The following is a 13,283-nucleotide window of genomic DNA, read 5'->3' as shown; positions in this document are numbered from 1 at the left end:
TGTCAATTTTTTTGTGAATGTTTTGATACCTGAAATGGAATACAGGATAGGCGCAGGTATAAGTAAGCTGTGCATTGTGCAGTGGTCATTTCTTTGTTTGTACAGCTAGATGTTAGTAATACACATTTTTCCTTTGCTAGTTATTCAGTGTCCAGCCCGATCCTTCCTTCCTGGCCAGCGGATGATGTGCTCATCACAGTTCAACTATGGCTCTGTTTGTCAGTTTGAATGCTCATCAGGCTTTGTGTTGATTGGAACTGAAACTAATGAATGCTTACGACAAGGGGAAACCACTAATGGTAATTGGAGTGCACCACAACCAACTTGTGAAGGTAAAAACCGAGTATGGCTTGTTTATTTTGACTGTACTTGTGGTGTACTTGTGGTGGTTGTGTAGTGGGTAACGAACTTTTTTTCTAGGACGAATCATGCTCCTTTCTATTGAGTTTTATTATATGTATGTCATCCTTGATGCTATATGTCTAAAACATAAGTACCTTTCTTGGGTTAATGTTAGCAAACAACAACAAAAATGTTTTCGTTCATCCGTAACCAACAGTTTAAAAAATGTTTGCATTCTATTTACCTTTTCAGACATTCACTGCCCGGCACTCACCCCACCAATGAGTGGTAGTTTTGTTGGTAACTCATCACAGTGCCCTACTGAATATGGATCATTGTGTGAGATTGAATGTGACGATGGGTATGAACTCACAGGAAGTGGATTGTTTTGGTGTATTGCATTGTCTGGAGCGTCTGAAGGATACTGGGACGGTGATGATGTTCGATGTGAAGGTAAGAACAAACATTTCATGCAGATAAACTAACTGACATAATTGTTTGTCTACAAGAAACTACCTGGAAACTTTTTACAAAAAATAATGCGATCAGGCGAATATCTTTGTACCTTTTAATATACAAAACTTGTTTTTTTGAGAAAGCTAAGTTGGAAATGATTACAGTCCTTCAAAAGTTATAAGTCAGTGTAAAGTAGAAGTTTGTAAGAGCCGATAATAGAGTCTGAAAAAACAAACTTATTGGGAAGAAAACCTGTTCAGTCTTTTGATAAAACATCTAGGAGCTTTGCTCAGCTCTTCTGAAACATTTCCAGCAAAAACAGCTGTCGGGTCAAATTTTGCATCACATTCAATTTCACCGGATGCATGAACCGGGCTTGACTTGACAGTCTGTGATTTAAAAAAATAAGAAGTAAATTTGTTATTTTTCAACCCAGTGCAAACTTGCCCTCGTGCCTATATCTCCAACTACGGTCTGATCACCAACCGAGACGAGTGTCCAGCCACCAATCAGGTCCCTGCTGGTTCTACCTGTCGCTATGCTTGTCAGCAGGGTTATGTACTGGTAGGGTCAACAGAGGTCACATGTGGACTCAATGGCAATTGGGATTTAGACTTCCCCTATTGTGAAGGTAAGCAGTGAAGTTTAATTCTTAGGTCTTTAGGCCTTTGGGTACGGTGTCAGCCAGTGGGTCATCTTGGTTATTACATGCAGTGAAGTTTAAAACTGAGGTCTAAGGCCTTTGGGTATGGTGTCAGCCAGTGGGTCATCTTGGTTGTTACATGCAGTGAAAATTAAAACTGAGGTCTAAGGCCTTTGGGTATGGTGTCAGCCAGTGGGTCATCTTGGTTGTTACATGCAGTGAAGTTTAAAACTGAGGTCTAAGGCCTTTGGGTATGGTGTTAGCCAGTGGGTCATCTTGGTTGTTACATGCAGTGAAGTTTAAAAATGAGGTCTAAGGCCTTTGGTATGGTGTTAGCCGCACGATCGTCTTGGTTCTTACATGACTCATGTATGTAAGGACAAGTTAACACCATTTTGGGTTTTTTCTACTCTTGCCTTCCTTGAATGGACACATCTTTAGATGAATTGACAAATAATTCCTTTTGCCATCAAATTAATCACAAATAAATCATGTTGTTCGAATGCCCCCTTTCTATTCCACTGATGAAGAACATTACAACAAAATTCTCTTTTTTTTCCCCCAGCTGTAACTTGTGACAACAGTGCGTTACCTCCACCAGGAAATGGCACTAAAAATGGCTGCCCCCACTCCGAGGAGACGTACGGCACTACGTGTACACTGATCTGTAATGTTGGCTTCATGCCGACACAACCCACCTATGTAACATGCACTGATGATGGAAATGGTGTGGGTGAATGGAATGGCAACACGATCACATGTGAAGGTTGGTTTTTGCCAATACAAGTCGCTTCATCTTTTATAAAAGTTAAATAAAGATCCCATGAAAGGCCAAAAAATAACCAATGGCACCGACAGCAATTGCTGTGTTGCCCTGTGCTTTTGGTGTGATGCCCTGTGTAAGATTCTTGTACCATGTAAATGACTGCACATTATTTACAAGCTTCTCATGCTAATCTATAAATTGTATTACTAAAGTAGAGCCTACATTTTTGTTAACAACTAATATTATAGATGAAACCAATAATATTAATAATAATATTAATAATAATAAAAATAATAATAATAATAATAATAATAATAATAATCAATCACAAGAACCATCTCTGCCCTCACAGGTACCCATTTACCCCTGGGTGGAAAAAAGCAGTTATAGTGAAGTGTCTTGCTCAGTGACACAAGTGTTCGATATTATAAATACATTTTGTAATGGGTGTTTTAAATGCTGGGCACCTTTGAAAATCAGTGTTCTCACTGAAAAGTTTCCCCAGTGTAAATAAGAAGGAAAAAAAGTCACTATAGTTTTATTTTCCTTTCCCAACTTTAGAGGTAAAGTGTGACCCATTACCTGTACCAGACATCACAGCGGGATATATGGCCGTCACCTGCACACTTCATGGCGTAGAGGTTACAGAGATAGACCAACCACTGAGTTATGGCACTGTGTGTGTTACACCATGTGATCTGGGATACATGGGCAGTGGATCAGGAAGTCGTACCTGTCTGTTGTCTGGTCAATGGGATGGAACGCCAACACAGTGTAATGGTAAGAAGTTATCTGATTTGAATTCCATCTGGCTTTTTCTTCGCAGGCCTATATTAAATATTTAGGGCGATTCACTTTGGAAACAGAGTCAGAAAGATCAAATACATTTGTTCTTGTGTTGGTTTGGTCTTGTTGTCATATGTGAATAATTACTTTTAAGTTGTTTAAAACGTGAATACTACTGGTTTGATTTTTGATTGACAGATATAACTCCACCCACTTTGATATGCCCGCCTCACATCTATGTATTTGCTGAACGGGGAACCAACTTTGCTGTGGTTACCTACGACTGGGAGCCCATACAGGTATGATAACCAGTTTTATTTTGGCTTTCATGTATGACGGAAAACTTATAGAGAAAAGGTTTAAATTGGCACTCATTTTTACTCTTGAAACTTTTAGCTCAACTGTTGACTCTCCTTAATTGATCTGCTGTACTGGCCAGTTTTCCTAGTACCTTCTGAAACTTTGTCTTAAAAACACAACGTTACTTTATTTTCCGTTGTGAACCACGCAAAGTTACTGTATGATTTAAAGAAATATGGCCAAGTTAAAAAAATGCACTCATTGATCGCCTTGGATTAAAAAAAAAAAAAAAGATGAGGATGAGGGACTATAAAAAGAAAATTGAATTATTTTTTTAGTTCTTGCTAAAAAAGCAGCACCTTAGAATCACACTTGGAATGCAAAGTTCTCTGCTTGAGGGTTCACATGATGAGTAATTTCTCTTTGTCTACTTGTGTGTTCTAATTAATTGTTATGTCTTCACATGTGCACAGGTTGTGGAAGCTAGCGGTGACACTGTAGCAACGCTTGTGAGTATAAATGGAGAACCTGTACCAGCCAATAAGAGCACAGTATTTACAGAAGGGACTTATCGCCTGATCTATAGAGCCACAGACAACAGCGGAAATTCAGCAACATGCGACATTTATCTTAATGTGAAAGGTGAGGAAACATTTTATTGTTTCAAAAAGAGAGTATTAAAACATTCTTTTGACAAACTTCAGTCGGTCGAGTAGCCTTTCACCTCATCCACCTCTTCTGATCTTGCCGGGGGCACTATGTTGGGTGCGTTCGATTAGCTTCCATGGTTCTACCCCGCGGTGCTCACTCGAGTGAGCCCCCGACAAGAGCTACAGGAACGATCACTCACCGCTCTTGTGGTGACGCATGCACCTGGGGCCAGCCCCCAAGTGACCCACTGCACAAGCAGGGCACTGGGGGCTGACCCGGGTGAGCCCCTGGAATGGCGTCAAAGCTATTCAAATGCACCGGGGTCGACCGGGGTCGACCCAGGGAACCTAAAAGAAACAAACCCATTGTGTTAGTTTTCCTCCATTATATAAAACTGCAACTAATTCTTCCTTGTCTTCTTTCCATTTGGATCTTGGCTTGTATGGTGTGTCGTGACGAGTGGTCTAGTTCACTGGACCCAAGCTCTCGTTAGCAGCAGAGTGTGGGCTCGATACCCGGTCTTGACATTTGTGCCGTTGATTAGAAAGGCACTTGACCATAGTTGTTTCGTAAAGAATTGGGAAAGGAAGTGCATTCTGCTCTACTGACCTTAAATTCTACACCAGTAGCATATTGTGATAGCAAAAGAACATTTTACTCTTTCTTCCTCTTCTTTTTCAAATGATTAGTCACAAGATGTCCGCCGTTACCTGCCCCCCAGCACAGTGTGACTAGCCTTGCTTCAGGCCAGGGTAATTGTGACAGCTCTGTAGTATACGGCTCAGTGTGTAACATTAGTTGTGAAGAAGGCTACACAGTGACCCCAGTCAGTCAGAACCAAGTAGTATCCAGTGTTTGCAGTAAGATCGTATCATCATCTACCATTGGCTACTGGGATGGCCCGTCTGTAGACTGCATACGTAAGTTGCCATTTCAACGACATTGCAAAACATTTCATTTTGTTTAGGAGAATTCTCAAAGACACATGCAAAACAGACTATTTTGATAAGAAAACAGTGCCCCATTTCATAAAGCTATAATCACAACAAAAAGTTCTTAGTACAGTATCTTGCTTAGCAGAAACAGGTTACCAGCACCAAGTTAACTATTCAAAAGAATGTGTTCCCCCTTAAAGCAACATTCTTGAAAAAGATGTATTTTTTTACTGTTATAAAACTTTGTAGGTTTAATTTCAAGGGAGAATAGCTGCCGTCCTTCTGAAGGTATAAACTGAGATTCCCATGGTGATGTAACAGACATAAACAATCTCAATCTAAGTGTCTTATTCCATTCTGAACTCATGTTATTTCATCAACAGCAAACACATGCAGAGTACCAGTCATTCCAAATGGCTATGTTTCAGGATGTATCGGGCAGGAGGTGGATTACCAGTCTACTTGTACATTTGTATGTAATCCTGGTTTTCATAGCAACCAGACATATTTGAGCAGTCAAAGAAGAAGTTGCCTGGCTGATGGATCGTGGACTGGCTCTGACCTACTCTGTGAAGGTGAGAACAATTATGGCAGCAATTTTGTTCTTTTATGTGTTTTTTTTACGCTTCAAACCTACTCTCTTACTTTACCAGAACTTAAACCAGATCACTTATTAGTCACCACACTCCTGTAAATTTGCTCTCAACTGGCAGGACCCGTTGTATAGAGCTGCAGGTGCTTGGTCGACCTTATTGCTCAACATTTTGATTATTGGGGAATTTTTGCTTGTGCGTGTGTGTACTCCATGTTCTGGGCATTCTTCACTTACAGCTAGTGGAGAAATTTTGCGCTTGTGCTGCAAGCAGAGAATGATGATCATAAGCACAAAATCCAGCAGTAAGCGTTAGCAGTAGCGTTCTCCAGGTTCTATTTTTGTTGTGTAGAATCTGTGATGAGTGGTCTCTACATGTTTGATTATTTTTTGGAAAATATTTGATTGTTCGAGGAAAAAGTGAAACAAAATCTCAAAAACATTGGTTACTTTCATTGACAGCTGTGGTTTGCACCGGGCTTTTGAGCCTTGATCAGGGCACAGTTCAACCGAGTAGTTGCTCCACGGAGTCTGAACTTCCTTACAACACAAGATGTACATTCACATGTGATGAGGGCTGCTCTTTGAATGGTCCTTACAGTAAGACGTGTACTGCTCAGGGTGTTTGGAGTGATTCACGGGTCGTCTCATGCACAGGTAAACTTTGGCTTTATTAGGAAGTAAGAGTGCAGCGAAGACTAGCAGTCCATTCATAGGGACACACGTGTGTATAATGCCAGCTCGTTGTGTAAAAAGAAGTGTCACGAAGCTATGTTTTTTGAAAAAAATCTTCAAAACGAAAATGAATACAAAGATCAATTAGGAAAGTTTTAGAAATAGTCCCAAAAGAAAGATTGAGGGCGCACTTGTATTCCCTATTAAGAAGTGGCTCTTAAATGCAGATAGAAAACTATCCTTTTGGATGTGTTAATATTACCCCTAACTTTTATGTGAACAGATCATCAATCACCAGTGTTTACTGAGAGTTGCCCAGTGTATATTGAGAAGACTGCTCCACCAGGAATGCGGTCTGCTGTTGTCATCTTTCAAACACCGGTAGCAACTGATAACTCTGGGAACGTAACTGTTTTCTGGTATGTGTTTGAACAAAGTTATTGTCATTCATTTGGATTGGCCAGACTTCATAATACCCCCCCCCCCTCCCCCCCCCTCACCGCCAGTTGTCAAAAAGTGCATCTTTAAATGCATATTTACAGAAAATAAAAAAATTATTGGACTGTGAGACTTAAGGACACAAAGGGGCATTAAACATACCAGGTAATTTGTTTATGGTTTGTGAAACTCTGAGTGTGCACAAATTTTCATGAACAATAAAGGTTGTGGGTTCGAACTTGGGTAAGTACTGAGTTTACAGTACTAACACACATCAATGTATTTGTGTACAATCCCAAAATGAACACTCTTTATCCCCAATGCAAATTTATCATCCATTGAACAAAGAACTTATGTACCAATGTTAATTTTTCCCCAAGCTTGGATAATTCCCTCGGATCTGGCTCATCATTTACTGAAGGCACAACACATTTGACTTACATTGCCAAAGACCAAGCTTCAAATAGAAGACAATGTGAATACTACATCACTGTGCTTGGTAAGAATAAAATAAAATATAAGCTATGCAGAAAGCCATTAACTCAAACCTCTAAATTGTATTTTGAAAAATGTTGATCACCAAGCGAAAAGGGCCAGTTAGATGGGGGTGGTTTCATACACTGCACAAATTTTCCAAGAGTTATTAGGACATATAATTGCCTCGCGGACTGGTGTGCTTTGGGTTATAAAAAGTATTATAACACACCTCTTGCTTTTTCTGTATTCTGGTTGGCTGAAACACGATCACAGGGGATGAACTAATATAGTCTAGTGATCGCTCGCGCGTGTTTGCGGGAACTAGTTCCCGAGCGGGCACTAGTCTTTGAAAATAGTGCCCGGTTAGAGCGCCCTCTCCTGACTTAAATTGTGAACAGCAACTACAAAGCTTCCAGATTTCTGTTCTTATTTCACATTTAAGACCGAGCTGTGTTATAAAACACATATTGACTGGCATAATTCGGTAACTAGTGTACGTCTATTCCCCCTCGGGCCTGTGAGTGACCAGAGGAGGGGCCTATTTCCCTCGGCCTCGGGAAATAGGTCACTCTTCTGGTCACTCAAAGTCCCTCGGGGGGAATAGGCGTACACTAGTTACCTCATTGCCAGTCAATATGTGTATATTAGTTATGAACTATGGTTGGAAAGATGTTTTATAAGTAGAATTTAGTGATTCACACAAAAATCCTTTGAAATTCTCTGGTTTTCCTTTTATTTTGTGAACCATCATGGCCTGCCACGATTTTGGGGTGTCAAAAATTAGGTTTGTTGAGTAGTGTCAAAATTCTAAATGGTTGCTCCCTGCTCGTTGTCAGGTCACTGTACACATGTACAATGTAAGTGATACATATGCTTTAAACCTTTTTCCCGCGCACTGCCCCTAAGTTGCGGCATATGGTTTTTGTATCAACAATGTGATGCTAGCTGCAGAAAAAAAAGGAACCGTCTGTAAGATATTTATTTTTAAATTGAGATGGGGCGAAATTCTTGCCAAGTCTTTTAGTGGTGTAAATGCCTTTTATTGTGCACAAAACTGAATTAAATTGTTCCTATGTATACTCACTTTTTTTAGTCATACAAAGGCCCCTCCCCCTCTTTCTATGAACTAGATAAGACCTTGGAATTATTTAATATTTAGGATGGCTCCTAAATGGATTACTTTTAATGGTTTTCCTAACCTAAAACACATCAGCATATTAAACAAAAATATTGTACACATTTTTGGGGGGATATATTTTGGGTACATTTTGATACATTTTTCTGGTAACTCTTAATGTACTTTGTCAGTTCTACGCTGCCAGCCCCTACAAACACCAGCCAGTGGTTCCCTAGTCCAGTGCCCAAGTAACATCTATGGATCTACCTGTAGCTTCACCTGCAATGCGGGGTACCAACTGATAGGCCCTGAAAGTAGGAAATGTGAAAAGAACGGTGAAGCTCCTCTGGTGTCATGGACAGAGCAAAACCCTACATGCTCACGTAAGTAAAGAAGCTGTGTTTTTCAGGATTCATCTGTCTTTAGGATTTTTTCTAAGGGAAAAAAAATTACCCTGAATTTTCTTGACAAAGTTATGTTTTACACTTTTGTTGATGTAGATAAGGCTTGGAATGCTTTCACTGTTCACACATTAGGCTTGGGGTGGGGATGGGGAACCATTCTTTGAACCATGGTGGAGATTAATATTACTCATTGGATGGATTTGACGTTCTGCATGCATGGTAGAGGTTTTCAAAACATTTATCTCACTAGCACCCAAAGTTTGATTCGTCAGATTTTTAAAACTCTGCTAAGAAGATTCCTGTGCATCTGGTTATATGGCCACTGATGTTACTGCAAAAAAACTTACAGTTATTTCCTCCATCAAGCCAACTATTTATTTAGTCCATATAATTATAACAGCACCAACTTCAACTTCAACATGTTTCCAAACATCATACATGTACTAGGCAAGCCAACAGTTGACTCCTACATGCTCCATGTAATTGCATTTAGATGACAAAAGTGAGGATTTATATCCAGGATTTCATCCATACAGCGAGTTACTATTATTATTATTAAGTATTATTTATACAGGGTAGCCCCATCAGTGTAAAAACACTGTTCTCCCTGGGGGCCCTGTAACAAAAGCAGAAACACATAACAAGAGATAAACAAATACACATGTACATGTATATAGAACAAACCCCACAAAAGCAACAACAGCACTCTATAACACCAGGAACAAAAGCAGAGAAAAACAAGGCAACAAATTGCCAGATGCAAAAAAAAAAAATCAATGACTCTGTAAATGCCAGTACCTAGAAGTGAATGAAGGAACTTTTTGCTAGGAACTTTTGGCTGAAAAATCCTTGTGGCTAGGGAGAGAACCAACACACAAATTAACTCACATATGGCCTTTGCCGGGTATCAAACCAGGGGTACATTAGGGAGAGGCGACAGCTCTGCGCTTTGTGCCACCCATGCCACCAAAATGTTCCCATTGTATTAAAAGAGAATTTTCTTTGTTTAATTTTCACAGCAATCTCGTGTCCTGCTTTGGCTGACCAGCCTGGTCAAGTGCTTCGTTCAGGCTGCCTTCATTACCCACCTGCAACTGAACTGCTGGGTACCACCTGCCATTGGTACTGTCCTTATGGCTATGGAGGTGTTGGTAACCCGCAATCTACCTGCCTTGCCAATAGTACATGGGATGTGGTGGACTTTACTTGTGAAGGTTAGTATGTGACATGATTTTCACACTAAATTTAAGTTGCTACTAGAAGCATAAAACCATCCACATAATGTGTTATAAATACGTCTTGCAAATAAAGATTCGAGAATTTTTATTACATCCAAATTATCATGTTAGATTGAGAACACATCGCAGGTGTATGAAAAACTCAGCTTTTGAGCTGAATTTTTCCTTTGTATTAAGAAACACGGGTGTTTTTTTTCTTCTTTTTTAATTTTTCAAGAAACTGTACAATGTTGGTGACGTTTGTGTTTGGATTGCATAGAAAATTACATGTTAAACTCATTAGAATTCACTTGATGTGATTTGATTTATTTCCACAAATTCAATTGTGGCATACATTTTTTAATGTTTCAAAGTTTTATATTTTACATTTTGTTTGTTGCCGTTATTCATTCATTCATTCATTCATCCTGCTACCGTCATGCTGGTCCTAGGGGTGCCATGCTTGAGGCAACTACTGAACATGATCGCCACAGCTCTCTTTCCTCTGTTATGCGTACAAGGGTAGCAATGTTTTGTTCTGTACAATCTCGGACGTTGTTAGACCAGGACTTTCTTCATCGCTTGACCTCGACTCTTCCTTGGAGGATGGTTTTGGCCACCACTAGCTGGCACTCAATGTATCTACCCTCTCATTATTCTAACCCGAAACTAATTCTCTTAAACAACTAACAATACTGTTTTACAGAGAGAAGTTGTCCAGCTTTAGTTGTTACTGAGGGCTTGGAGATATCTCCAGCTGAATGCCTCATCTCTCCAGATTACAATGACATCTGTTACCTTCGCTGTTCTCAATCTGGGTATAGAGTAGACCCTCCTTCCTATACCTTCATCCGATGCCTTGGTAGTGGAGATTGGTCTCATGATAGCACTGCATTCAGCTGTCTTGGTAAGATTCTGTTTAATCTCCTAGAAATCTACACATGGAACTGTTTGTCTAAACTGTAGCAGATCATATTCTTAATATTAGTAATGCTCCAAAATGTTATTTGGCCATACATGGTTACTCCTAGGGTCCCTGGGAAGTGCTAAGTGTGATAGATGTTCTGATTGAAAATATGATAACGAAGCTGATTTCAATTTTTTCAACTATATATTTTTTTTAATGTGTAGATTATGAAAGCCCACATTTCACAACTTGTCCACTTGACTTTGTGGCATACCCAACGGACACCTCACTACAAGTAAATGTTACATGGACAGTAACAGCCAGAGACAATTCTGGTGAGTCGCCAACTATAACCTGCAATCCAGCTCAACCAGCACTGCTACCGGTTGGGGATAATACTATCAACTGTATTGCTACAGATACAGCAGGGAATCAAGCGTCATGTAGTTTTGAAGTCAGTGTCAGAGGTATGTACATTGTACCATAATATCCCAACTTCATGGTGCTGGTTACCGCAATAGTGCTTTTCTGTTTGAAGTATGAACGCACACAGTCAACGATTTCTAGCTAATTATAGTGAGACAAAGATTTAAGTGTATATGAACTCAATTTGCAATGAGACTGGGTTGAATTATTCACTAGACACATTTCTGAATCTAACACAAACACAACACTAAACAGTATCATGTGTCTAATTGTATGACTGAAAATCTTGTAAAAAAATTATGGCTACTAAAGTTAATTTTTTTAAACCTTTGCTTACCAAACAAACCTCTGCTAGCAATTGCATAAAAGAAACGTCTGACAAAACATCCTTTATTTACTTTGTGTTGTAATATTTATTTTTTTACTAGTTGCCAGATGTAGACCACTGAACCCACCGTTCTTCGGGCATTTCATCGGAACATGTGAGGATCAACTTGGAACTACCTGCCAGGTGGGCTGTCTAAATGGCTATACCCTGCGAGGTTCGGAAACAGCAAAATGCTCCAGGAATGCTACCACTAGTCTTTTGTCTTGGACCAGGGACGGTCAGAGCCCATCATGTCAACGTAAGTTCTTAGCCACTCTGTAGGATTATAGTGTTACTGTTGACTCAAATATATTTTTCATACTTTTAATCGTTATTTTTTGCTGTGTGTTCATCTTCTGCTGACATACACTGTGAAACTTGAAAACCCTGGGGCTCAAAGTTTCCAGATATGTTCTCCTTGCCTTTTGGCCATCTTGACCAATAGTGGAAAAAGATGAAGGCAAATAACTTATGAGAATGTTTTAAATATACACATACTACTGCCCAGACACTGTTGCGCATAGGCACTGCAAGGAGGCGGAAGAGTGGTGCCATTGCGTATCTCATTCTTGGATAACATTGTAGAAACCTTGTAGCCTAAACTAGGCTGGACAAGTCAGCACATGTGCATCGGATTGCATGGATTTTGGAAAGAAATCATTGTGGGGGATAAGCAGAGTTTTCCTCCCACGTCTAAAACCAATTATTTCGTTATCAACTCCTACTCATTCTGTTATTGGGGCTTTCACAGTTGGAAGTGTAGTGAAATAACAATTGTTTAAATTTTATTTGCAGTGGCTAGATGTGACCCCTTATCAGCAGATCTCATCCCAAGCCATGGAGGTGTTTATCCTTCAATTTGCCGAGGTCCAGGACAACCTTATTATGGTACTACCTGCAGTTTCTTCTGTCGTAATGGATTTGAGCTGACAGCCTCACATGGAATGGTGACGTGCCTCGCTGGTGGTACATGGGATCAGATCAAGCTCTCTGTGACATGCAAAGGTCAGTAAAATAAATTAACAAGTTCTCTCAAAGGGGGGCATGCGAGAATATTTCTTAATAATTTACTTTTCAACTGCTTTGAATGTTGACTGTTTCAATTACGGTTGTATTTATATTTATACAATTTTTGTACAATTTTTTTCTATTGTCTGTATTTTTGTGGCTTGTAATGAGTAATGAGTGTTGTTTTTATGGGAAAACACTTTTCATGTTTACATGATGAATGAAAAAATAAATCTACTTTAATTTAATCTAATCTAATCTAGTCTCTTACTTGTTTAACCTCAGAGGCAAAAATGTCATCCTAAATTTATACAAAATGTTTTTATTTATTTTGTATTTATTTTATATTTTAGATATTGTGCCACCGGTACTCAAAGTATGCCCTGAGTCATTAGCAGGATCAATGTCTGGACAGACCCTTGGGGTTTTCCTCTCCTTTGATGTTCCCATGGCAACTGACAACTCTGGTGATGAACCCACAGTTGTCAAGACACCCAATGACATCGACTCACCGTACAATTTCACCCGGGACACAGTGGTGTCATACAATTTCAGCGATGGCACCGGGAACAGCATTGTGTGTTCTTTCAATGTCCATATCGAGGGTATGGTTTTTTAAAAATTCAACCTAGGCGATTTGGTATGGCGGGCCATATCAAAATTTTGCCATGGACAAATTATTGCTCAAACAAAGTTTTCTTTTGAAGAAAGTAAATGAATTAGGGGTTGAACAAAGAAAAATTTACCAGAGTGAGATCTGAACCAATGATCTCCAG

At 39.6% G+C, this 13,283-nt stretch overlaps 1 protein-coding gene across 1 annotated transcript in view; it reads left to right on the top strand.

Annotated features, from left to right (window-relative positions):
* The window catches only part of LOC139936460 (uncharacterized), a 53,169-nt gene that overhangs the window by 7,890 nt on the left and 31,996 nt on the right, over positions 1-13,283 (top strand). Inside the window, exons 7-25 of the mRNA XM_071931275.1 lie at positions 141-332; positions 595-795; positions 1,235-1,429; positions 2,007-2,207; positions 2,769-2,987; positions 3,192-3,292; positions 3,767-3,935; positions 4,634-4,864; positions 5,263-5,454; positions 5,934-6,128; positions 6,430-6,565; positions 6,965-7,083; positions 8,370-8,561; positions 9,602-9,796; positions 10,506-10,706; positions 10,931-11,173; positions 11,561-11,758; positions 12,295-12,504; positions 12,861-13,112. Coding sequence (XP_071787376.1) covers positions 141-332; positions 595-795; positions 1,235-1,429; positions 2,007-2,207; positions 2,769-2,987; positions 3,192-3,292; positions 3,767-3,935; positions 4,634-4,864; positions 5,263-5,454; positions 5,934-6,128; positions 6,430-6,565; positions 6,965-7,083; positions 8,370-8,561; positions 9,602-9,796; positions 10,506-10,706; positions 10,931-11,173; positions 11,561-11,758; positions 12,295-12,504; positions 12,861-13,112 — 3,642 coding nt within the window. The remainder of the gene's footprint in view (positions 1-140; positions 333-594; positions 796-1,234; positions 1,430-2,006; positions 2,208-2,768; positions 2,988-3,191; positions 3,293-3,766; positions 3,936-4,633; positions 4,865-5,262; positions 5,455-5,933; positions 6,129-6,429; positions 6,566-6,964; positions 7,084-8,369; positions 8,562-9,601; positions 9,797-10,505; positions 10,707-10,930; positions 11,174-11,560; positions 11,759-12,294; positions 12,505-12,860; positions 13,113-13,283) is intronic.

The sequence above is a fragment of the Asterias amurensis genome, chromosome 1 (assembly GCF_032118995.1).
Source record: "Asterias amurensis chromosome 1, ASM3211899v1".
Classification (NCBI taxonomy): Eukaryota; Metazoa; Echinodermata; class Asteroidea; order Forcipulatida; family Asteriidae; genus Asterias; species Asterias amurensis.
This window is presented reverse-complemented; position numbering and strand designations above follow the sequence as displayed.